Source organism: Hypanus sabinus, unplaced genomic scaffold, assembly GCF_030144855.1.
Source record: "Hypanus sabinus isolate sHypSab1 unplaced genomic scaffold, sHypSab1.hap1 scaffold_52, whole genome shotgun sequence".
Lineage (NCBI taxonomy): Eukaryota > Metazoa > Chordata > Chondrichthyes > Myliobatiformes > Dasyatidae > Hypanus > Hypanus sabinus.
Genome location: NW_026781382.1, coordinates 1,731,827 through 1,758,380, shown reverse-complemented (window position 1 = coordinate 1,758,380; position 26,554 = coordinate 1,731,827). Strand labels below are relative to the sequence as shown.

The 26,554-nt window shown below is 43.7% G+C and overlaps 1 protein-coding gene across 1 annotated transcript in view; it reads left to right on the top strand.

The window, feature by feature from the left end:
* The window catches only part of LOC132389265 (NACHT, LRR and PYD domains-containing protein 13-like), a 46,072-nt gene extending 20,636 nt beyond the window's left edge, over positions 1-25,436 (top strand). The window contains exon 7 of the mRNA XM_059961760.1: positions 25,262-25,436. Within this exon, the coding sequence (XP_059817743.1) occupies positions 25,262-25,436 (175 nt within the window). The remainder of the gene's footprint in view (positions 1-25,261) is intronic.
* Positions 25,437-26,554: the final 1,118 nt, after the last annotated feature.

Genomic DNA, 26,554 nt, shown 5'->3' with positions numbered 1-26,554 from the left:
CGGGTATCTCTATCAGTCTGACAGAACCTCCTCTCTGTTCCCCTCACTATGGAATCTCCTGTGATTACCACATTCTGCATCTTCTTCTCTCCCTTCTGCATCACGGAACCAGGCTCAGTACCACTGACCCGATTGCCACGGTAGTCATCTGTCAAAGCACCCTCCTCAATAGCATCCAAAACGAGATAACCAATACTAAGGGGGACGGCTACAGAGGTGTTCTCTACTATCTGAATCCTCTCCTTCCCTTCCCTGACAGTCACCCACTTATCTAACTCCCAGTAACTACTATCTATCTGCTGCTCACTTTACCTAATAAGGTGTATGTCATCAAGCCGTAGCCCAAGATCCCTTAGACGGTCTCTCAGGAGCTGCATCTCTGTGCACCTGGCGCAGATATGGCCATCTGGAAAACTGGAAGGTTCCCACATCTGAGAACTAGAGCAAAGTACTAGCCCTACAGTCATGCTCTCTATTCCTCAACAAGTCCAAGGAAAAATAAGAAGAACGATGTCCATTAGCCACTTACCTCACCGAAGCCCGAACGACCCAAAGCCCTAACACTCTGACCCAGGCTACTCTGTCGATGACTGCTTGGCTGGGCAGTGTCTCCCTTTTATGCCTGAATCTCCCATGCTCCCGAACACCCGATTAGTGCTCCGGTTAGAGCCGAGTTCACGCGAAGGATTCCCCTTTTGATCTTCGCTGTCGTACCTGTGCGCCGCCGGCGCTCCGACTCCCGATTGGTACGCCATTCCCCTGGGCAGATTTTTGGGTAATTGGGCAGATATTTCTTCTAACAAGCCCGAATGTAGACCACGCCAGGGTGGGAAATGCGTCTCGGCTGGCTGTTACTTGTATGCTAATCACAGCAGAGAACACGTAAAATTCATACTTGACGTCTGCCTGCAGTAGTATGTAAACCGTGGAGAGGAACTCGGTAAGAAGCATGGTCGACCTTAACTAGTTGATGTTCCAGGCTGTGGAAACGAATGTAACACGACAGCATTACGTTCAGGCATCATAATGTGTTTGCCATGAAGCACAGACTGCTCCAGTTTGCCTTTGCTGAACTGGTAGTCCTGTCCTTCCGGTGAATTGTAAAACTCCATGGCTGAAGCGTCATGTCCAATCTGTCCGAGATGAACCATGCCTTAGTGAAACAAAGAGTATCCTGTCCTTAGATAGTCTGTCCTGTTCTCTAGCGACCGTACGTTGGCTAAGAAAACGATAGAAAAAGGTAAATCTCACACAGCGATGCTTTAATCTGACTTGTACTTCGACTGACGTGGCACTAAAAAGAAAAGACGCCGGACACGCCCCATTCTCATTGTTACTGTACAAGTACAGAAGATTGGTGACAAGCATTCGGTGATTCAGGATCAGCAGCTTCCCCTCTGCCACACGATTCTTAAATAGACATTGAACCATCAACACAACTTCACATTTTTATTATTTCTGACTTTGCACTTAATTATTGAATATATATATACTGTAATAGATTTACAGCTTATTGCTGTGTTATGATGTATTCCATTGTAGCGTTGCTGCTAAGATAACAAATTGGAGGGCAAATAGCGATGATATTAAACCGGTTTCTGATTCTTAAAGGAAGCGATAATAGATTACCTTTTGCTTGCACGGTGGATGCTCGGAAGTCGATGTTTTTGCTGGAGTAAGTGGGGGGAGGGGTGGAGGGTGTAGGGTTGCAGGAGAATGGAGTTTTGGGGTTCTAAAGCTTTCTGCCATTCACTATTTGTTTTTATTATGTTTTGTGTATGTCTGCGAATACTCAGAATTTGAATTTGTATACAATATACATAGACACCAGTTCGCACCAGTTGGCATTAAAACCAGTTAGGGGTAATTTAGTTGCATGGCTCATTGTGGCTTTGCAGTAATATAACATAAGTTTCAATGAAATACTTATTTGAACTTTTGGAGTTTCTTAAGCCATATCGTTGCCGATTGTTTTTCCTATCATCTGAGCAATTTAGAACAGTGGATTCGAAATGACCGATGCCCCAACCAATAACCACCACAAACGAGGGTATGAGAGATTGTAAGTGGCGCCACATATTCTGATGTAAACGTAGAATGGTCACAACGTTCGCCAGAATAACACAGATTGCCGAAAGACGCAACTGGCTGCAGACCCTTCTGCGTTACTCTGTGCATCTTTGAATGGCTCACGGAAAGTGTCAAAAGATGCCTGGCGAACATGGAACGGGAACTATGTAAAAAGCATGTTCTTACACACACTGCACAGCTTGCTTGAATTTGGAGACAACATAATCACGAAGGAAGCACTGCCGCACTTTACAACAATTAAATTAATCAATTTCTTCTCGTATCTCCCGACTGCACAGTTTTATCCTCAGCTTTAATTTATTCTGAAGTGATTGAAGAGCTGGATCTCAATTTATGACTGTTGTAACCAGAGGTAATTCATAAACGGGGACTGATGTTGCACAGATATGCAATTCTGAGGTTATTTATCAAACATACCAGGGGTGATTGATAAGTTCGTGGCCTTAGGTTGAAGGAGTCAATTTTAGAAAACCTAGCACATTCATCTTTCAACATAGTCCCCTCCTACATTGACACACTTAGTCCTGCGATTGTGGAGCAGACCTTCTTTGTGGGAGTGGTCCACAGCAGGGGTGATTGATAACTTCGTGGCCTAAGGCAGAAGGAGATGAGTTATTACCTTCAAACTTTCTGCATAATCACTCAAAGAGTTGAACTGCACGTGCATATAAGGAGAGCGTCATTCAATTTTTAAACATAGCCCCCTCCTACATTGATACACTCAGTCCAGCGGTCGTGGAGCTTACGGATCTTCGACCTCCAGAAAGTGACCACAGCGGGGTGATTGACACGTTCGTGTCCTAAGGTAGAAGGATATGCGTTATACAGTTCTCGCTACATGCGCCTGCAGTTCAAAACTCTGAGTGAAACTGCAGAAAGTTTGAATTTAATAATTCATCTCCTTCTACCTCATGACAACTTAACAATCGCCCCTGGTGTGGACCACTTCCGGAGATCCAAGACGCCGATTTCTGCAGAAAAGGGATCCGTGTGCTGCACGACCGCCGGACTCAAAATGCTGGCGGATCTCGGCAGAGCAGGCAGCATCTTTAGCATCTTTGGAAAAGTGTACAGTTGACTTTTCGGGCCGAGACCCTTCAGCATGACGAGGAGAAATATCCAACATCTGCAGATTTTATCTTGTTTGTCTATAACATTTAATCCCGTTTCCAACTCTGTTCTCGGATAGGGGAAGGAGAGAGAGAGAAACAGAACAGGATAGGTGAAACCCGAAGCGGAGGGACGAAGTATACAGCTGGGAAGTTGACTGGTGAAAGAAATGCAGGGCTGGAGAAGGGGGAGTCAGACTGAATAGGGAAAAGGGGCATGGCAGAAAGTAAATGGGTGGGGGGGGGGTGGAAGAGGACCGGAGGGAGGAAAAGGGTCGATAAGAAGATAAGGCGAAGAAAAGAGAATGGGAATGAGAATGCTGAACGATAGGGATGGGGCATTACCGGGTTCGAAACCTCTTTGTTCATGCCCTTTGTTTCCAGGCTACACAGACGGCATGGATGGTGTCGTTCCTCCAACCGGAGTGCGACCTCATCAAGACAGAGAGAGAGGACATATATAGACATATCAAAATGAGATTGGGAAGTAGAATTAAAAATACGTGGTTACTGGGAGTTCCCACTTTTTGTGGCGGGCCTAGCATTGGTGATCGGTGAAGATCTAGTCTACGTCGGGCGTCACAGATATAACGGAGGCTACACCAGGAACACCAGACAGAGTATATGATCCCAGCAGACTCACATGTAAAGGACTGATTGTGGCCGAATGGTAGTGAGGGAGGAGGTGTAGGGGCAGCTATAGCACTTGTTTCGCTTGCAAGGATAAATACCAGAAGGGAAATCAGTGCGGAAGGACGAATTGGCAAGGGAGTCACGTGGGGAGAGGTACCTGACCTCAGGAGAACAGAAAGTGGGACAGGGAGAGAGAAAAATGTGATTTGTTGTAGGATCCCGTTGGACTTTCTAAGAAAAATGTGCTGAGCGAGGAGGCTGGTGGGTGAAGACATGAGGAATCATATCTCTGGTAGGATGCGGGGAGATGGGTTGAAGACAAATATGCGTGAAATGGAACATATGCGGTGGATGGCAGCATTTATGCTGAAGGAAGGGAAGCCCTCTTCTTGTTATAACTACTAACAGGGAGAAGGTATAGTCCAAATAGGTATGAGAGTCCTTGTGTGTGTAATAGACTTTATTAGATAAGCTGACTCCAGAGGCAGAGACAGAGAGATCGAGAATGGTGAGGGACGTATCGGAAAAGGAAAATTTGAGGGATGGGTGGCATTTGGAGGCAAAGTGGATGAAGTGGACGATTTCTGCATGGGTACAGAACGCAACACGAATGCAGACGTTTGATGTAGGGTGGGAACTATTCGAGAACGTCTCTGGTGTAAACTTGGAACATAGATTGTTCCACGTAGCCGATAAAGAGGCAGGCACAGCTGACACCTATGTGAGTGCTCGAGTCTGCAGCTTTAGTTTGATGGAAATGGGAAGAGCCAAAGGGGACATTACTTACTCCTAGGCGGAGGAGACTGGCGGCCGAGTCGAACTGGTTGGGTCTGGTGTCTAGAAAGAAACGGAGAGTTTTGAGGCCATCTTGAGGGGGGCGGGAATCTGGTGGGTGGAAGTGGCGTGGAGGTGTATACGGATTGTACAAAAAATAGAAGCGAGCCAGGGAAACTGAAATCTTTGAAAAGAACCAGACCGTGTGAGATGTCACCGATGTAGGTAGGACAGGACTAAACGAGGCGAGATAAAGCAGTATCGAGGTATGTAGATGTGGGACAGGGACAAGCTGAAACAATGGGTCTACCTGGACAAGCAGGCTTGTGGACGTTATGTAGGAGTTAGAAGCGTACCAGATAATCAAAAGGGCAAAGAATGCAGGATTGAAGAAGTCGTATGTTAATGGACGTTGCATTCGCACGAAGGTGGGCCAACTCGTGACGCAATTAGAGATTGGTCAATATGACACTGCGGGCAACACAGAGCAGTGGCTGAAAGAAGCCCATAGTTGGCAGCTTAACATTACAGGATCTACTTACTTTTATCGAAAGGGGCGCATGGCGGCGCCGTGGGTCTGTTGATAAGATATGGAATTATATCTTTATAAAGAGATGGCATGTTGAAGATTTGTGGGTGGTGTTGATAGGTTGCAAGGGTAAAAACAACATATAAAGGCCGCCAAGTAGTAGCCAGGCTGCTGGATTGAGAGTGCAGAGGGAGTTGGCAAAGGGATGTAGTGAGGGTCATGCCAACTGTAATGGAGGACTTCATATGCAAGTGGATTGTGAAAGTGAGTTTGGTGCCGGTCTCAAGCGAGGACGTTTTTTGAATGCATGCGAGATGTTTTCTCAGAGCAACCTGTGCTTGAGCTTACTCCGGGAAAGGCTATCTTAGATTCGCGGTTGTTTAGTAACCCCGATCTTATCAGGGAGTCTGAGGGAAAGGAAACCTTAGGGGGCAGTCATCACAATATGACTGGATTCATCATGCAATTTCAGACGCAGAAGCATAACTCACATGTATCAGAATCGCAATGGCATGAATAGAATGACTAAGGCATGAGAGCGGAGCTTGCCCAGGTAGATTGGGGAAGGGTAATGGCGGGAAGAAGGTAGAGCTAAGATGGCTGAAGATTCTGCGAAGATTTCAAAAAACGCAGGTTAGATATGTCCCACAGAGGAAGAAGCTGTCAAATGGCAAGGGTAAGCAACCATGGCTGACGATGGAAGTTAAGGACCGCATAACAGCCCAGGAAAGTGTATATAAGGTAATAAAAGCGAACGTGAATTTGGACGAACGGTAAGCTTTTAAAATCCAACACTGAAGCCAACTGAAGAGAGTTTAGAAGGGAACACATGAAATATGAGGGCAGACAACTCAATCATATAATGTAGAATATCAAAAGTTTTATCTTTCAGTTATAAAAAGAGTAACAAGGAATTGAGTATTATTGCTCCACTGGAAAATGATGTTGATGGTGTAGTAGAGGGAACACTGAAATAGCAGATAAACCTAATGGGTATTTTGTGTCCCTGTTCCCTATAAGAGACACTAGCAGTCTGCCTCAGGCCTGTGAGTGGTCCGGGAGCAGGAGTCAGTGAGATCGCTGTGACAAAGTAAAATGTGCGAGGCAAACTCAAAGATCTTAAGGTGGGTACGTCAGCTGGAACAGATGGAGTATATATCAGCGTCCAAAGCGAATTTGCTGAAGAGGTAAAGGATGCATTGGTCACGATGCTTCAAGAATCAGATGATGCTGTCATAGTCTTACCACTCTTTAGGAAGGGATGAAGGCAAAATAGTAATTATAGGCCATAATTCGTCTAACCTCAGTGGGTGAGGAAGTGCTGAGGTCTATTACGAAGAAGGAAGTTTCGAGATACCTAGAGACTAAAGGTGCAATAAGTCAAATCCAGCTTGGATTCTCCGAAGGGGAATGTTGTTTGATAAACCTATTAGAGTTCTTCGAGGATGTGTCACTCAGGGTTGATAAAGGAGAGGTAGTAGATGTCATATACTTGGAGCTTCAGAAGGCATCTGTTAACGTGCCACACATGAGGCAGCTTCATAAGGTAAAATCTTATGGCACTACAAGAAAGGCAGTGCCACGGATTGCAGAATCGCTGACAGGCAGGAGGCAGCGAATAAATGGGGGGGGGGAGGTCTTTTTCTGATTGGCCGTTGTAACTACTAGTGCTCCTCAGGTGCCTGCATTGAGACTGCTACCGTTTACATTGTTTGTCACAGATTTAGATGATGGAAGTGGAGGTTTCGTGACAACACTTCCGGAACATACGACGGGGGTGGAGCTGATGCTGAGGAAACAATACAATTACAGGAGGACTTAGGCAAACTGAAAAAAAAGGACAAAAAGTAGAAGGTGGAATGCAGTGCTAGGAAATGTATGACAATGCATTTTGGTCATAGAAACATTAGTGCAGCCTATTATCTAAATGCCAAGAAGACTCAAACATCAGATGTTCAGGGAGATTTAGGAAGCCTCGTGCAAGACTCTCTGATGGTTAATTCACAGTTTGACTCCTCGGTAAAGAGGTGAAATTCAGTGTTGGCAAATATTTCTATGTGATCAGGGATAATCCAGAACATTTATAGCCCTGATTGCACTTGGAATATTGTCAACAGTTTAGGACCGAATATAGCAGATGTAATATGCTGTCATTGGACAGAGTCCAGAGGAGGTTCACAAGGATGGTTCCAGGACTGAAGAGTTTAAAAATATGAAGAATGTTTGCCAGCTTTCGGCCTGCACACACTGGAAATTAAAGGAATGGGTGGGATCTCATTAAAATTCACCTGAAGTGACTAGATGGATGTTTAGAGGATCAAAACTGAGAGGCCGCCCTTTGGAACAGCAGTAATGGGAAATTGCTTTAGCCAGAGAGCAGTAAATCTGTGGAATGCTCTGCTATGGATTGCTGTGTCAGCTCGACCGTGTGCGCATTTAAGGCGCTACCTGATTGTTACCAAATCGACAAGGCATCAAAGCAAATGGCGAGGAAGCAGGTCTAATAAGTTCAGTGGGATCGGCGATCAGCCTTGACGGAATTGTGGAGCAAACTTGAATGGCCTAACTCTGCTCCCGCCTCCTATCGCCTTGCGGTCTTGTGGTCCTGCAGCGCATCATTCTCAGTTAATGATGAAGATCCTGATCAGGGCATAAGACATCAGAGCAAAAGTAGGTCACGGGAATCAAAGGCTGCTCGCACATTTCATCATGGCGGATCCATTTTTCCTCTCATGCATTCTCCTAGCATTATCTCATATCCCTTCATGCCTTATTCAGAAAGTATATAAAACTTTTGACTAAATGTTCATACAGACGTGACTTCCACAGCTTCCTGTGGCAAGGAATTCCACAATTTCGCCACTCTTTGTCTCAAGAAATTCCTGCTCATCTCCCTTCTAAAATGACTTCCTTCTATTCCGAGGCTGCGTGCACTGGTCCTGGACTCTCCCGCCGTAGGGAATGCCCTCTCTACGTCCACTCGATCAAGCCGTTCACTATTCGAATGAGGTCACACCCCATTCTTTTGAATTCCAGTAAAAGTACGCGCAGAGTCATTAAACGCTCTTCACATGACAAGCCGTAGAAACCTGGAATCATTTCTGTGAATCACCTTTTACTATCACTACTTTCAACACATCTTTTCAAAGTAAGGGGCTCAAATCTGCTCTATATAATCCGTGAGGCCTCACCAGTGCTTTTAAAATCTCAACACTACCTCCTTGCTTCTATATTCTTGTTCTCTGGAAATGGATGCTATCACCGTATTTGCTCCGCACCAGAGAGTCAAGCTGCAAACTAACCTTTAGAGAATCCTACACAAGCAAATCCCGTTGAAACACTGTTATCTTTTCATTGTATTTTCTCCCCATTTAGAAATAATCATCAGCCCTAGCATTTCCTTCACGATAGTGCATAACCATACACTTCCCGATATTGTATTTCATCAGCCACTTCTATGTCCATTCTCCTAACCTGCCAGCTCCTAATATAAACTCTCTGCAGCGTGAAAACGTCTTACCCCTCCACTTCTTATCGTCTGCTAACTTTGCAAAAACCCCACAGGAACTTGAAATTCCACTGACTCTTTGTTCCGCTGCCATTTTATATGATGTCATCATTTTGTGCGTCTAATGAAACCATCTTTCTGGGATTACTGGACTTTATGGCCAAAGACACATGCGTCCCCCAGTGATACTTGCAGCTTTACTCTTCATTGTATGCGCATCTGTGTGTATGCTAGTTCTGTTTATCTTCTTCCGAACCTTAGCACGCTGCTAAAAAAAGAAGCTTAACATCCAATGATACACAGTGTATCGAAAGGGCAAGTAGTTAAACAAAATTGATGGGGTCGTTCTTTGATAATGATAATGTCAAGTCCGTCGAAAGAGGTAATATAGGATCAAGCAGTGCACAGTCCTTGTGAGTGCTGAAAATATACTGCATGGATCAATAGACCTTGATCGGGGCTGTGAACAGTAGCAAAGACTTGGGCTACAAATTACTACATGATATAGAAAGGACATGTCAAAAGAGCAATACTATGATTGCCACGGTGGATTTAAACTTGCAGGTTGATGGAGAACATATGGTTTCGTACTGGGTAACAAGAAGGGCAATTTGAGTCCAATCGTCAAGATGGCTCTTTAGAACAGCTTATGGCTGCTGCACAGCCTCAAAATAAAGGGACGTACATTTCGGATGAAGATGAGGAGTAATTGCTGTAAACCACCTCACCCCCCCCCCCAAGAGGGTGGTCATTCTGTGAAATTGGTTTTCACGAGCTATATATAAGGCAGCGGGTGGCCGATTATTGATTGGACGGGATTACAGGGAGAAGGTAGGAGATTGGGCTGGAGAGAGATTTTGGATTAGCCATGATGAAATTGTGGAAAGGCTCGATGGGCCGAGGGGCTGAACAGTTCTCTTATATCTTGTGGTCTTATGGTTAATCCAACACTGCATCGTTGGTGATAAAATCGTTTCAGTAAGATTTTCAGTATAAGACAAATCATCTGGAGTCGGTAAACCAATAGTTATTATTTTTTTTCTGTGTCTGCTTTCGGAACGTCAGCGTCCCCAGCGTTCAATAACGCTGTGTTGTTACGCAGAGTGAGATTGAATTGGTTGCGTAATATTTACTGGAAACTGCTTGTTATGAGATAAGGAAATATTACGGTGATTGTATTACGACCAAATTACACAATGATGGCCAAAATACTTTTCTATCGGTAGATGGAAGTTAAATCGATGAATATTTCTTCAATCTGAAATATGTACTTTCATGTTTCTGTCTGCAAGTATCGCATATCACATTAGCTTGAACATTTCGCTCTTTTGATGTCTTGAATTAGTTTCTCTCAATTGCTGTTCAAACTTTTAAAAAAGTTGATCTACAATACTGCTGGGACGCAATCTACTTGTAACACACCCTGATTAATGTTTAACAGAAATTAGATTGTTTACCATCTAAGTCCTAAGCTGCATTTTTTTTAACCCTCGTGAGCTGCTGTGGTGGGGGTAGGGAGAATCAAGACAATGGAGTTAATGTTTCCGCCACGAATCTTTATCTGTTGAAATGTATAAAGTTCAAATATTAAATTGCAGAAGAGACGTTTTAAAATGATTAAGATTGTTATTTTTGAGCTTAAATGAGCTGGTTACTTGATCAATCAGAATCAAACGACTGGAATGCGGTGTCTCTTACTGAATGAATCTTTCAAATCTTATCATTCCCAAAGACAGGGAAACACCTCTATTTCCACGGTGTTTTTGCCATATAACCATTAAACAATTACAGCACAGAAATAGGCCATCACAGACCTTCTAGTCCGTGACGAACGTTTACTCTCACCTAGTCCCACTGACCCGCACTCAACCCATAACCCTCCATTCCTTTCCTGTCCAAACACCTATCCAAATTTACTTTAAATGACAATATGGAACCTGCCTTTACCACTTCTACTGGAAGCTCGTTCCACACAGCTGCCACTCTCTGAGTAAAGAAATCCCCCTTGTGTTACCCTTAAAATTTTGCCCCCTAACTCTCAACTCATGTCCTCTTGTTTGAATCTACCCTACTCTCAATGGAAAAACGCCTATCCACGTCAACTCTATCTATCCCCCTCATGTTTAAATACCTCTGTCCAGCCCCTCTCAACGTTCTACGCTCGAAAGAAAGAAAAAACCTAACTTGTTCAACCTTTCCCTGTAACTTCCAACTACATCCCAACTCCAAAACTCAATGCTCTGATTTATAAACGCCAGCATGCCAAAAGCTTTATTCACCACCCTATCCACATGAGATTCCACCTTCAGGGAACAATGCACCATTATCCCTAGATCACACTGTTCTACTGCATTCTTCAGTGCCCTATCATTTACCATGTATGTCCTATTTGGATTATTCCTACCAAAATGTACCACTTCACACTTCTCAGCATTAAACTCCATCTCCCATCGTTCAGCCCATTCTTCTAACTGGCCTAAACCTCTTTGCAAGCTTTGAAAACCTACTTCTTTATCGGCAACTCTACCTACCTTAGTATCATCTGCAAACTTACTAATCCAATTTTCCACCCCATCATCCAGATCACTAATGTACATGAAAAAAAAAACAATCATTGGACCAAGTGCAGATCCCTGAGGCACATTATTATTCACTGGCCTCCAACCTGACAAACAGTTATCCACCACTACTCCCTGGCACCTACCATCCAGCCACAGTTGAATCCATTTTACTACTTCAATATTAATACCTAATGATTGAACCTTCCTAACTAACCTTCCATATGGAACCTTGTCAAAGCCCTTACTGAAGTCCATATAGACAACATCAACTGCTTTACCCTCGTCAACTTTCCTGGTAAGCTTTTCAAAAAATTCAATAAGATTTGTCAAACATGATCTTCAACGCACAAATCCATGCTGACTGTCCCTAATTAGACCCTGTCTATCCAGATAATTATATACACCATCTCTAAGAATACTTTCCAATAATTTACCCACCACATCCGTCAAACTGACATGCCCATAATTGCTAGGTTTACTCTTATATCCCTTTTTAAACAATGGAACCACATGAGCAATATGCCAATCCTCCGGCACCATCACCGTTTCTAATGACTTTTGAAATATTTCTGTCAGAGTCTCTGCTATTTCTACACTAACTTCCCGCAAGGTCCTAGGGAATACCCTGTCAGGATCCGGAGAATTATCCACTTTGATATTTCTTAAAAGCGCCAGTACTTCCTCCTCTTTATTCGTCATAATTTCTATAACTACCCTACTTGTTTCCCTTCCTTTACACAATTCAATATCCTTCTCCTTAGTGAATACAGAAGAAAATAAATTGTTCAAAATCTCCCCCATCTCTTTTGGCTTCATACATAGCTTCCACTCTAATTCTCCAAGGGGCCAGTTTTATCCCTCACTATCCTTTTGCTATTAATATAACTGTAGAAACCTTTCAGATTTATTTTCACCTTCCTTGCCAAACAACCTCGTATCTTATTATAGCTTTTTCTAATTTCTTTCTTAAAATTCTTCTTACATTCTTTATCTTCCTCGAGCACCTCATTTACTCCATCCTGCCTATATTTATCGTAAATATCTCTCTTTTTCCGAACCAAGTTTCCAATATCCCAATATCCCATGGCTCGCTCAAACTTTTAACCTTTCCTTTCAACCTAACAGGAGCATAAAGATTCTTGTGTAACCATTCCTTGAAACAAAACTGAGGCTATGGAATGGGACTATGAAGACATTTAAAAAAAAACTGTTAAGAGTATCAAAGACGGCACTGTATTCACTTTTGATTTGGAGTTAAATTTTAATCCCAACGGTTCCCTTTTTATATCTTGTTCTGAGAATTTGCACAAGATTTCTCAAGCTGACCCGATGTACTTAGTGGCCGGACCACCACCAATCAGCCAGTGGATATATCTGCAATCAAGATGATGACTCGTTTACAGTCTGTCAGCGCGAACCACAACGTCAACAATGGAAAAGCTAGCAGCAAGAAACGTAATCTCCCAAGGCCTATGTGGAATAATGGGCGAAATTAGACAAAGATGGGGGGAAAATTAGTGAAGAGCTTTTTGAAACCATATTTTGTGGTCAAGTGCTGCTGGCGCATATAATTCAGTAACAGAACATAAGTTCAAAGGGTTCAAAGTAAAATCTGATATTAGAGTACATGCATGCGACCACAAAGAAGCCTAAGATTCCTTTTCCTTCGGGCATACTCAACAAATCTCATGAAGAGTAACTTTAAACTGGATCAATGGCCTCCAAGAGGTGCAAGTGCAAATATAATTCAATAGCAATAAATAAGAAGTGAATGGCATTTCAATATAACAAGTCCTTAAACTGATATCATTGGTTGTGGGAACACCAGTAACAGGACATAATTGAATTATATTAAATTGACTTTATTTATTTCATCCTTCCTATATATGAGGGGTGAACAGCTTTACGTTACGTCTCCATTGAAACATGCAATTTGCAATTTATAGTAATTTATAATAAACAATATGTACAGCAGGACAGTCAATATAACATAGAAATGCAAATGTATCCGTATAAATTGATCAATCTGATGGCCTGGTGGCAGAAGCTTTCCCGGAGCCTCTTGGTCCAGGATTTTATGCTGCGGTACCGTTTCCTGGATGGTGGTAGATGGAACGGTTTGTGGCCGGGGTAACAAGGTACCCAATGTTTTTTTTCAGGCTCGTTTTGCACACTTGTCTTTGTAAATGTCCAGAATAGTGGAAGGTTCACATCTGTAGATGCGCTGGGCTGTCCGCACCACTCTCTGCAGAGTCCTGCGATTGAGGGAAGTAGAGTTCTCAGACCAGGCAGTGATACAACCAGTTAGGTTAGTGATACAACCAATTGTGCCCCTGTAGAAAGTTCTTAGGACTTGGGGGCCCAAACCAAACTTCTTCAACTGTCTGAGATGAACGAGACGCTTTTGTACCTTTTTCACCACATAGTTGGTATGTACAGACCACGTGAGATCCTCGGTGATGTTTATGCCGAGGAATTTAATCCTGTTCACCCTCTCAACCCCAGATCTAGAGGGGGAGAGAGAGGAAGGGGAGGTTGACGAATGGAGGAAAGGGGAATTGGCAGATGGAGCGTGACGGGGTGTAAGTGGGCAGGGGGTGGTGGGAGCGGGGCAAAAATGTGAGGGTAGGGGATGGAGGAATGGGAGTGGGAAAGGAGGGAGGGAGAAAGTGAAGGGAGGTGGTTGAGGATCAGGGAGGAGGAGACGGAGGCGGGGGAGTAGGAGGGGGTAGAAGATGGTAAGAGGGGCGAGGGGGTTGAGGGGAATGTACGAGGGGCAGAGGTTTGAGGGCAGGGGTGAACCGTGAGGTAGATAGGGACGGACGGCGAGTGGGAGGGGCAGCACGGGAGGGTGGGAAATGTTGGGAAGGGAGGAGGGAGAAGGAGGTATGGTGAAGGAGGGAGGGAGGGGTACGGTGTGCAAAAGGAAGTACGGAGCGACTCCGCCATAATTACCCAAACCCCCTCACTTCTCTACAATCCCCTCCCTTTCTCCAATTCCGTCCCTCCTCTCCTCCTGATCACCTACCCCCTCCCTCAATCTCTCTCTCTCTCTCTCTCTCTCTCTCTCTCCCATTCACCCCATCACACTCAACCCCTCCCCTGCAGCTTCACCAACCCCGGACCTTCCCCTCCACCTGCACTCTTTCTGCTGCCATAGTATCTGCCTACCTCAGAAAATTCCCCCCCCCCCCTCCACTGTGCCGGCGGGCCAGGAAGCCTCAGAGACGCCAGTTCGATCCTGACCTCAGCCATGACCCTCCTGCCGTGCCTGGATCTCCCTTCTCCCAATCTCACCACCTCCCCCAGACAGCACTGTGGTCTCCGCTTCCCTCCCCAGCAAGCGTTCTCCAGTCCGTTGTGGTCACGGATGGGTCAGGGACTTGATCCTTGTGGCCGATGAGGTGTGAGAAGTTGGGGCCGGGGGGGGGCGTGGTAGACGGAAAGAGAGAATAGCAAAGGGAGGGGCCGTACCAGGAACGTGGCGGATCGACCTTCAGGACGAGCGGCGGGACGGAAGTGGCGGGAGGGGGAAGGGGACTCAGGCGTACAGTGGGAGGCGAGGCACGACGGAGCGTGGAGTGGGGGGAGGATGAGAGGCGTGTGGGGTGGGAGTGAGAGAGGGTGGAGGGGAGTGATGGAGGAAAGGTGGGGAGGTGAGGAGAAAAGGACCGAGGAGGGTTTGAAGGGAGGGGAAAGGGATGGACGGAAATAAGGTTTGGATGAAGGGGAGAGATGGGTGATGAAATTGAATTGAATTGACTTTATTTCTTGCATCCTTCACAGACACGGGGAGTAAAAATCTTTACGTCTCTGTCTAAACGTGGAATGTGTAATTTGTAATAAATATTATGTACAACAGGACACTCAATATGATGTAAATATACAGTTGTATCAGAGTGAGTTAATCAGTCTGAAGGCCTGGTGGAAGAAGCTGTCCCGGAGCCTGTTGGTCCTGGCTTTTATGCTGCGGTACCGTTTCCTGGATGGTAGCAGCTGGAACAGTTTGTGGTTGGTGTGACTCGGGTCCCCAGTGATCCTTCGGGCCCTTCATACGCACCCGTCTCTGTAAATATTTTGAATAGAGGAAGGTTCACATCTGCAGATGCACTGGGCTATCCGCACAACTCTCTGCAGAGTCCTGCGATTGAGGGAAATAGCGTTCTCATACTGGGCAGTGATGCAGCCAGTCAGGATGCTCTCAATTATGCCTCTGTGGAAAGTTCTTTGGATTTGGGGGCCCATACTAAACTTCTTCATACGCCTGATGTGAAAGAGGCCCTGTTGTGCATTTTTCACCACACAGCTAGTATGTAGATAGCACGTGAGATCCTCGGGAGATATGTATCCCGCGAAACTTAAAGCTGTTGACCCTCTCATCCCCAGATCTATTGATGTCTATAGGGGTAAGCCTATCTCGATTCCACCTGTAGTGAACAGCCAGCTTTGAGGGAGAGGTTGTTTTACTGACACCACTGTGTCAGGGTGATGACTTCTCTGCAGGCTACATCATTATTATTTGAGATTAGGACAATAAATGCAGTATCTTAAGCAAATGTAATTAGCAGATGGGAACTGTAATTGGCGACACATTCACAGGTAAGGAGAGAGTAAAGGAGGTTTAGGACACATCCCGGAGGGTCAACTGTATTGACGTTTAGAGGGGAAGAGGTGAGGGATCGCAGTCTTACCATCTGTCGGCGATCTGACCGAATGAGTACAACCGGCTCCAAAAGAGACAGGATTGTCGCCAGTTAGATATTTATTTATCCTGTACAATACAAGCCTACAGAGGGATGCACGGCAATTTTTTGAAGCTGCTGCTGCCAATCATTCTTTGGAGTGGGATGAACTTTCTTACCTTCATTTGCCACTAGAAGATCCCAAATGAAAGACATCTACCGTACGGATAGCATCGTACACTTATTTTAGTCAAGGACATTCATGACCATACTGCACAACAAATGTTTGCTGGTCTTTCCTTTATATTCTGCCTGACATATTCGGATCCCAAATCTGCAACTTTAGTGGCAATTGGGCAAAGACAGGGTGTAGGCATCCGAGACGAAAGCCGGTGTCGCTCGTCCTACGCGATGCTTACTACTCTGTCCATGACGCCGAGTTTACGACTGCCCCAGCTGCTGTAGTCTGTGTCCACTATGACTGATAACTATGCTGCTCCCGGGTTCGGGTTTGGAGACTCCGATTAGGTTTGGAATTGTGTTGTTCACTTCCATAATTTGCAAGTTTGCGATTTACTTTTCATTCCCTTGCACATTGTGTGTTGGGCTTTTATATTCATTTTATAATTGAATTGGGTCTTTCCGCTTTCTTCCCTCGTGGCTGTCTGGAAGCAAACAAATCTCAAAGTTCCATGAGTTATACTTTCTTTGATAATCAATGTACTTGAATCTTGAATCTTGTTTTGTTTTTCTTCTTGTAAACCACGATAGACGGTTGAGGGAGAAACTCCCATATCTCCACTCAGAGGCAAAGAGTGAGAATAAAGGGATCTGCTTTGCATTGCCTGCCGGCGTTTATTGGTTTTCCACAAGAGCCTGTGCAGGGACCGGGTAATTTTTACATCGTATTATAATAACTTGGATGATGCAATTGATGCATTGTGGGCAGGCTTGCGAACGGAGCAGGTGGAGCGGCAGGGAGTGTTGATGAAGTGGAGAGGTTGCCGAGGGACTTAGATTATGAGTATGGACAAAGAGTTGACAGATCCAATATAGTGTTCGGCAGTGTATGTTTATTGGGGATCCACATGTTGGTTGAACGAGTCGTGAGCATGGCAAATGCTTCGTGAGCATTTATTTCGAGGGGAGAATTACGGGGTGCGTAACAAAATAAGTATAGTAAAAAAAAATGGCGTCTAACCAGCAGAGAAAGAAGAATTCGTTGAAGTCTGGCGGTACTATACTAAAGGTGTTTATTAATAAAAATAAGCAAAACCTTATCAATAATGCAAATATACAAATAAAACCAGTTAGCATTAACAAATCTAAAAGTGTAGGAATAATAATAATCAATAATAAACAAACTCTATCGAAGTCCAGGGGTAAATAAATTGTCACAGAAAATTTAAAAGTTCAGTACAGTTCATGAGGGCTGATGTCGATATAGTTGTTGTATTGTAATCGTTGGAGAGAGAGAGAGAGAGAGAGAGAGAAAGAGAGAGAGAGAGAGAGACAGAGAGAGAGAGAGAGAGAGAGAGAGCGAGCAAGATGTAACAGCTACAGTCAGGCAAATCTTCCTTTGCTTTCTTAATCCGTCTTATCGGTGTGGTCATTCAGTTATGACCTCTCCGTCCTTCTGCCAGACCGTTCTTATATGGCATGAGTGGACACACACACGTCCCCACCGGCCTTGATTTAACACTGATTGCCTTAATGACCGACTTCCTGATTCGGTCTTCGATGCCCCCACCTTTCTTGTGGGCTCCAACAGTCAATCAATGTCCACTGGCGTTTCTGAAGGGTGTTTCTCCAGACCTGTCTTTAATCCCTACTCAGCTATCCATCACTCCTGAATGACAGTGTCCTTCAATTAAGGCCACTCCTTCAGTCCACTGAGGAATGTTTATGAGCAAACTATTGTCCTTGCAGCGAAACAGTAAATAATTCAAAAATGAGTCACAATACGGTTTATCAGCAATTTCCCCCTCTCTCTTATCTGTCGCCGATGTTCTTGCTTGTTTTCCCGTCTCTCTTTCTCATGGTCAGCGTAGCAACAGTAATAGTTCGTGGTTCTCAGGAGGGGAATGGTTAACTCTGTACCCCATTGTCCATCAGGTCTATACATCATTCGTAACACCTCCATCCTTCTGGGATTTTTCACCGGGGGAAAACTAACTAATAAAGCACATGACTGAATTACAGAGTTTAATAAATACAGTAGTTGTCTTAACTACTAAAATAATACAGATACAAGTTTAATTAACATCTACATAAACAATCAGCAATTACATTGTCACTCCCTTTAATATGTTGTATCTTATCAAATTCCTGGAACAACAGACTCCAATTTAATAACCGCCTATTTTTATTTCATTTTAGCAAAAAAAAAATACTAATGGGTTGTGCTCGTAGCTTAGGTGTCTATTACAAAGTGTGAACCAATACATGTGTGATTATACTGTGGTACATTATAAAAGTTTGTGCAAATACTAATCTCTATTTTACTTTTAAACTTAACATTCAATCTTCCATGATGTTTTTATCTTTCACATGCTTTGTCGAATTCCCCCAAAACCGGATCCTGTTATTTAAAGCGGTATTTGGTCAACCTTTGTTCCTTTTCCATTTAACTCTCACGTGGTTAGCTTGCTCACCAGTGTGGAATAGGCCATCACAGACTCCTTTCACAGGGGCTCGCTCATCACCAACGTTTTCCAAACTAAGCCCATTTGCTGAACTTCCACACAATTCTTTAACTTTAAGCAAGTCATTAATTTTATCTTCAGGATCTTTCATTCTATTTGTTTTCAGTTTAACAGCGGCAGATGATCCCTCTTGGTCAAAACAACATTTCAAGTTTTGCCTCTCCAAATCACCTCTTTGAATAACATCAGCGAGTTGTTTACCTTTAAATTCCAAAACAAACTGTAATTGATTCACAGGCACCTTGTCAACAAGCCATTGTTCAGTTAACGGTCCCTTCCCTTTTGTCAATCCTTCTAAAACGAATTCAGATTTTAAATATTTAATTTAGGAACAACACCTTTCCCTTCTCCTTCAATAGTATTTACATTACCGGCTTTCATCTCCTCAATAACTTGTAACACACCTTCTAACACAAACAACTGAGAACTCACTTTACACTGGTACCAAGGTTAACCCTTTCTTCCCTGAACCAAGTCCATCTGACCCAAAAGAACTGCATTCCTTTTCAACTAAATCATATATCTCAGACTTTTCCTGAGTTTCAATACTAGCTTCAGTACCCTGTGCATCCATATCCTTCACACCCTGAGCAGACGCAAACGGGACATCTACCTCTCCCAGGCTTTCAATACCAGTCCCTTTATTAAAGTCTGTTCCCCTGATCCTTCCAGTTACTCTCTGGGCAACTCCCATCCGGAGTAAACTCAACACTGCGGGTTAAAACAACGTCATCTGTTAACCCAGCAGACCCCTTCAAGGTAATGGCATCCTTTTCATCTAGGACTGCCCTTATATCATTATCAGGAACACATTTAAATTCTTCAACTTCTTCAAACAGTTCTGTCAAGTCAGACAGATCATCCGTGTCCAAACCTGGACCTTCTAACTGCCATATCTGTTTCTCATCTTTACTCTGTGCCTTTATAAATTCCCTCTTGACTAAGGGTGGATCTACCTCCTCTCCTTTACTCTCTTTCACCTCCCTATTCTCCGTTTTACCATCCCCTAACCCCTCTTGGTACAGGGTCGGTAAAAATGTCTCAGCCAAATCAACACTGGACTCCTTTAAACTGGCTCCTTTCTCAGCCGCCTTTCTGGACATGCTGCGAGTGATTGCGCATGCGGGCTAAATCTTAGACTCTGTGGGCGGGTCCTCAGCACTCACAGGCTTGCTTGTCAGTTTCACTGCTGAATACACGTCACCACCCGCGAAATCGTTACCAAGAAGGACGTCCACGCCGTCTCTCGGTAATTCCGACCGCATCCCTATTTCGACTGGTCCAGACAGCAGGTCACATTTTAAAATGATCTTGTGCAAAGGTACAGCTTTTGTCTCCTTTCCTATGCCTCTTAACACAACGTCTCCAGTTTCAGGGCCAAAATCTAGCACTTAGGATCAATAACTGGTCAGCCCCAGTATATCTCCAGATTCTCACAGGAACTGGGGTTTCTTCTAATTTCACAGACACCGTCACTACCGAAATAAATTTCTCACGCCCCTCTTGGTCTCTATCTACCTTTGCCTTCCCCATCGATCTGCTGACCGACTCAATGCAACCTGTCGGGACTGCCGTTTTCCCTTTTCCTGTCTCCTTCGGAGCAAAATACTTAGATGCCATATGACCAACTTTCCCAAAATTATAACAGGTAAAGCTAGGAACCTTCCTGCCAGCCTGCTTTTCCTCCTCCTTACCTTTTCCACTAGCTCCCGGCTTATTCTCTGCCTTAGCCGGCGGGCTTTCTCTACCGTCCCTCCAGTCTTTCTGGTAAATCTTACTTGAGGAAAACTTTGCCTTGTGGGTTAGGGCGTAATCGTCTGCTAATTTGGCAGTCACAGACAGAGTCTCTGTCTCCTTCTCATCCAAGTACGTCTTCCTATTTTCAGGGTTACAACTTTTAAATTGTTCCATCAACATTAGCTGCACCAGTTTATCATAATCTCCAACAACCCCTTTTGAGGCGCACCAACGCTCATAACACATCTCTATCTCACGGGCAAACTCTAAATGCGTGTTGTTCCAGGGCTTCTTCAAATTCCGGAACTTCTGCCGGTGTGCCTCTGGCATCAACTTGCAACTCGTAACTCCTCAGTACAGCCCTTTTTCGGCGATGCATTTGCGCAGAGGATGATAGGAACGTGATTAGTTGCAACATTAAAGGTTTACGGGAGATCGCAGGAGAATCAGGTTGAGTGAGCCACGATGAAATGGTAGAACAGATAGGATGCGATGGATGGCCTAATTCTGGTTCTTCGTCTTCTGGTCTTAAATAAACTCTTCCCATCTGAAATATTGGATAGCTGTGAGCTAAAAACATCGCAGAGGAAACCGCAGGCAGAGACTAATAAAGGCCTTATTCTGAGGAACCCTACAGCTCGTGCTCAGTACCGTAGAACCACAGAACATTACAGCACAGAAACAGGCCTTTTGGCCCTTCTTGGCTGCGCCGAACCGTTTTTTCTGCCTAGTCCCACTGACCTGCACCTGGACCATATCCCTCCGTACACCTCTCATCCATGTACCTGTCCAGGTTTTTCTTAAATTTTAAAAGTGAGCCCGCATTTACCATTTCATCTGGCAGCTCATTCCACACTCCCACCACTCTCTGTGTGAAGAAGCACAGCCCCTCAATATTCCCTATAGACCATTCCTCCTTCACCCAGAACCCACGTCTTCTGCTTTTTTTTTCTCCCCTAGCCTCAGTGGAAAAAGCCTGCTTGCATTCACTCTATCTATACCCATCATAATTTTATACACCTCTATCAAATCTCCCCACATTCTTCTGCTCCAGGAAGTAAAGTCCTAATCTACTCAACCCCTCTCTGTAACCCAGTTTTTCTTAAGTCCCGGCAACATCCTTTGTAAATCTGTTCTGCTCTCTTTCAATCGTATTAATATTCTTCCTGTAATTCGGTGACCAAAACAGCACACAATACTCCAAATTCGGCCTCACCAACGCCTTATACAACGTCACCATAACATTCCAACACTATACTCAATACTTTCATTTATAAAGACCAAGGAACAAAAGATCTCTTTACTACCCTATCTACCTGTGACGCCATTTTTAGGGAATATTGTATCTGCTCTGTTCTATTGCTCTCCTCAGTCCCCTATCATTTACCTTGTATATTCTTCCTTGTTTTTTCCTTCCAAAGTTCAATACCTCACACTTGTCTGTATTAAACTTCATTTGACATTTTTCAGCCCATTTTTTTCAGCTGGTCCATATCCGTCTGCAAGCTTTGAAAACCTTCCTCACTGTCCGCTAAACCTCCATTCTTCGTATCATCAGCAAATTTGCTGATCCAATGTACCACATTACCTTCCAGATCATTGATATAGATGACAAATAACAATGGACCGAGCACTGATCCCTGTGGCACACCACTAGTCACAGGCCTCCACTCAGAGTAGCAAACCTCCACTACCACTCCCTGACTTCTCCCATTGAGTCAATGTCTAATCCAATTTACTACTTCACCATGTATACCTAGGACTGAATCTTCCTAACTAACCTCCCATGCGGGACCTTTTCAAAGGCAGACAACATCATTGCCTTCCCTTTCATTCACTCCTCCTCGAATAACTCTACCTACAACACACAAAGCCGTGTTGACTCTCGCTAATAAGTCCCTGTCTATCTAAATACTGGTAGATCCCATCTCTTAGTATTCCATCCAATAATCTACCTACTGCCGACGTCAAACTTACAGGCCCATAATTTCCCGGATTACCTTCTGAGCCTTTTTTAAACAACGGAACAACTTGAGCTATCCTCCAATCCTCCGGCACTTCAGCCGTAGATACCAACATTTCAAATATTTCTGCTAGGGCCCCTGCAAATTCAACACTAGTCTCCTTCGAGGTCCGAGGGAATGTCCTGCCAGGTCCTGGGGATTTATGTACTCTGATTTGCCGCAAGATAATAATCACCTCCTCCTCTTCAAGATGTACAGGTTCCATGACCACACTACTTGTTTGCCTTATCGTCATTGACTCCTTGTCAGGTTCCTTGGAAAATACAGACTCAAAAAGCCATTTAAGATCTCCCCCATTTATTTTGATCCCATACATAGCCGACCACTCTGATCCTCAAGAGGGTCAATTTTATCCCTTCTTATCCTTTTGCTCTTAATATACCAGTAGATTATCCTTCACCTTGATTGCCAAATCTACCTCATGTCTTCTTTTAGCCCTCCTGATTTCTTTACTTTTGCAGCTTTATACTCCTCAAGCACCTTATTTTCTCCCTGTTTCTTATAGATGTCATACATCTCTCTCTTCTTCTTTGTATGAGTTTCAAATATCCCTATATCTTTATTCTTATTCACATTGCCTTTAATGCTGACAAGAACACGAACTCTGCAATCTCAAAATTTCTCCTTTGAAGGCCTCCCACTTAACAACGACATGCTTGCCGGGGAACAAACTTTCAAAATACACGGTTTATAGATCCTTCCTCATTTCTTGAAATTTGGCCTTTTTCCTGTTTAGAAACTCAACCGGAGGACCAGATCTTTATCCACGATCAAGTTGAAGCTAATGGCGGTATGATCACTTGAACTAAGGAGTTCTCCTACACAGACTTCCGTCACTTGTCCTAACTCGTTTCATAATAGAGCTATTTATTTACTACAACTCACTCAAAATACAGGCCAGGCAGCATCTATATTGAGAAGCACTGTCGACGTTTCGGGCCGAGGCGCTTCGTCAGGACTAACTGAAAGAAAATATAGTAAGATTTATTTACTATGTATTTATAATATAATTCTTTTTATCTGTACTGTCTGATTTTGCACATTTGTTATTTGACAGTCTAAATTTGTCGGCAGCTTTTCGCTCTACTTGATGTCTTTGGCCTATTTTATCATTTACCTCCAAGTACCAGGATGCCACATCCTGAACAATCGACTCCATCATCGTCCCAACTGCCGAGGTCAGGTGAGCAGGTCTATATTTTTATTTCTTCTCCGTTCTTCTACCTCCTTCCCTTCCTGAAGACTGGGATGGAACTTGCAATTTTGCGGTCCCCCGGAACCATGCCAGACTCGATTGATGCTGGATGGATCATTAATCTCTTCAACCAACTATTTTAGAACCGTGAGGGGTAGTCCATGAGGTCTAGTTGACTTATCTATCTTCAGATGTTTCAGTTTCCCAAGCTCTTCCTAATAACAGCAAATAAACTCACTACCCCACCCCCCGCCCCCGACACTGACGAACTGCGGGCATACTACTAGTGCTTCCGACAGTGAGGACTGACGCAAGACACTGATTCAGTTCACCTGCCATTTCCTTGTACCCTTTTACTATTATTTCTCCAACATCATTTGATGACAAAATACTACTTTCGCCTCTTATTTACGCTTTAGATACCTAACGAAAACCTTGGTATCATTTCTATATTATTGGTTAGCTTGCCTTCATTTTGTTTGCCTTTTGTGCTGTCTTTGATTTTGCCTGTCAGCCATGGTGGCGTCATCTGGACTTTGGATATACCCAAGCTGGGAATATCAAATTGCTTCCAGAAGCTCCAGCTATTGCTGTTCTGTCGTCGTCCGTGATCGTATACCCAGCCAGTCCACTTTGTCCAGTTCTTCTCTCACAATTCTGCAATTTCCTTTAATCCGGTATCAAACTGATATATCTGACTTCAGCTTCACTCCGTCTAATTAGAGGGTGATTTATGTCATATTATGGTCCCGGATTTCTCATTGTTCATTTTTACCTTAACATCCATAATCATATGCGATTAAGTACAGAACACCCAATCCAGAATTGCTGATACCCCAGCGATTTTTTGTCTAAATCTCTCTTAAAATTAATTGTTAGATCTGGGTTTAGGACGCTCACTGTCATCTCGACCCAGATTTCAAAAACATTCTGTCTAAATATTTTCCTCTCATATTTCCTTTCAAAGTCCAAGCTGCCTTCTTAAATCCGTGTCTTCTTATTTTTAATCTCGTGCATACGAAGTTCTACCTCTATGACTTTTCTTCAATATATCCTGTATATGCTCAGCCGATACTTGTTTAAGGCTCCTTCCTGTTACGTTAGGCCCGAAATGCCGACTGTTTATTCATTTCCATAGATGCCGCCTGGCCTGCTGAATTCCCCTAACGTTCTGTGCTGTGGTATGTATTTATCCAAATATATTGCTCAACATCAATAAACGACCCAACCGAAACTTCACAATGACAGTGTTATTTTCCAAACCATTAAAACGTCATGTCTAAAAGACGCGAGCAAGTCAGTCGCCTGGTTATCTTGGATGCCGAACGCACCCTCTAAAAGGTGTAAAGGTGTAAAAGTGCACTGTGTAAAGCTTACTCTATATCCCCATCATAAATGCAAACTTTATTCTCTCGAGAAAGTCAATATTTCCGATATTGAGTGCGCCCTGTGCAATGATTACTTCGTAGCACAATCGTAATGTTAAACTGTAATCTCATCAGCAAAGCGACTATAACAGTGGTCCCAAGGTCATGTGTTGTTTAAAACTGGTGTTCATAAACCTTTTATTGATACTACAGCAGAAAATACTACTTTTTGTTTGGACCATCTGCCTGAATTACAGGAAACACCTAGGAGTCGGATTCCTTCTTGTTCAAGGTTTCTTTTGATGCTTTTTTTTTGATTACGCGAATAATGGTTCTACCCCCCCAGCAGAGATCAGCCTCGGATGACAAGGGCGCAGGATAACCTTGGAAGAATCGACGCCATGAGCACTGTGAGCGCCGTGGGTGGAGACTCCGACCTTTGGAATAATGAATACCTCCGAGTTCGATCGCTGATGTTTGCAGAAGCTAACAGGGCACAATCGGAAAGCAGCTGTGTTTAAATTGTCATCGCTTATTTCACAAAGCAAACAAGGGCAACTTTTCAGTTATGGGAAACATTGAAACTTTGCCAAGTCGATAATCCCACCGTTCAAACACAGGTGAGAGAACATTGTTCTTATCTTCATTTGAAGTGCTTGTTTATCAGAGGTGGTGTACACCGTCGTGGCGGTTGACTGAAGTGAAAACATTCGATCTTATTTTCTTTTTTTCCCGTCCCTGTATTCCATGTTTGAATTAACATATATTTTGCCAAAACAAGTTTATAACATTCACTGAGACAGTAAGTGCTTCAACCATCCTACTATCGTAATCGATCGTTCTATACATCCTCATGCGCTATTGGCTTACTGACAGGAGAATATGCAGCATTTAAATGGCAGAGATAGAGCGAAGACAGGCCGTGTTCTCTGGAAAGGCCGAAGCTGAGTGTGGACTTCACAGATGGTTATTAAATTATGAGTCGCATTGGAGCAGCGTGCATCCGGTAGCCATCGCTTGGGGTCAAACATTTAATACCAAAAGAGATGTTTTTACAATGGTAAGTTCTAACTTCAAAGGGGATGTACGGGGGACGTTTTTTCTTAAGCAATAGATGGCCGGTACCTGTAATACACTGTTACGCGTGGGAAAAGTATTCTAGAGGCATTAATAAGGTCTACGTAGGCAGATGAATGGGTATATAATGAAGGTTCCCCATTCTCTGACTGAATTCACTTTCTCTGTAGCCGGTACCCTTTATCCTATGTTCTGTTATTGTTTTACCTGATACCACCTCATTGCACTGGGTCATTATTTAATCTGAATGAACGGTCCGCAAGACAAGCTTACCATTTGACTTCAGTACGTGGCGAAAACAAATCAATTCCATTTTCATGTGCTTGTGCATTGTTTACGCAAATGTGAACTGTTCACTATTTCAGTAATTTTAACCTCCCAACTCTCCACAAAACCTCTAATATTTCACTCGCCACGTCTTCCAGTTATCTCGAATCCGTTTAACCCAGCTTAGATATTCTGCAAGGATTCAAATTCCATTGACCACGCTTGAAGGAATGCCCCAAACTGATGGACACTTCAAATAGCATAAAACAGAAAACAGAAGTTCGACTGTAGAGAT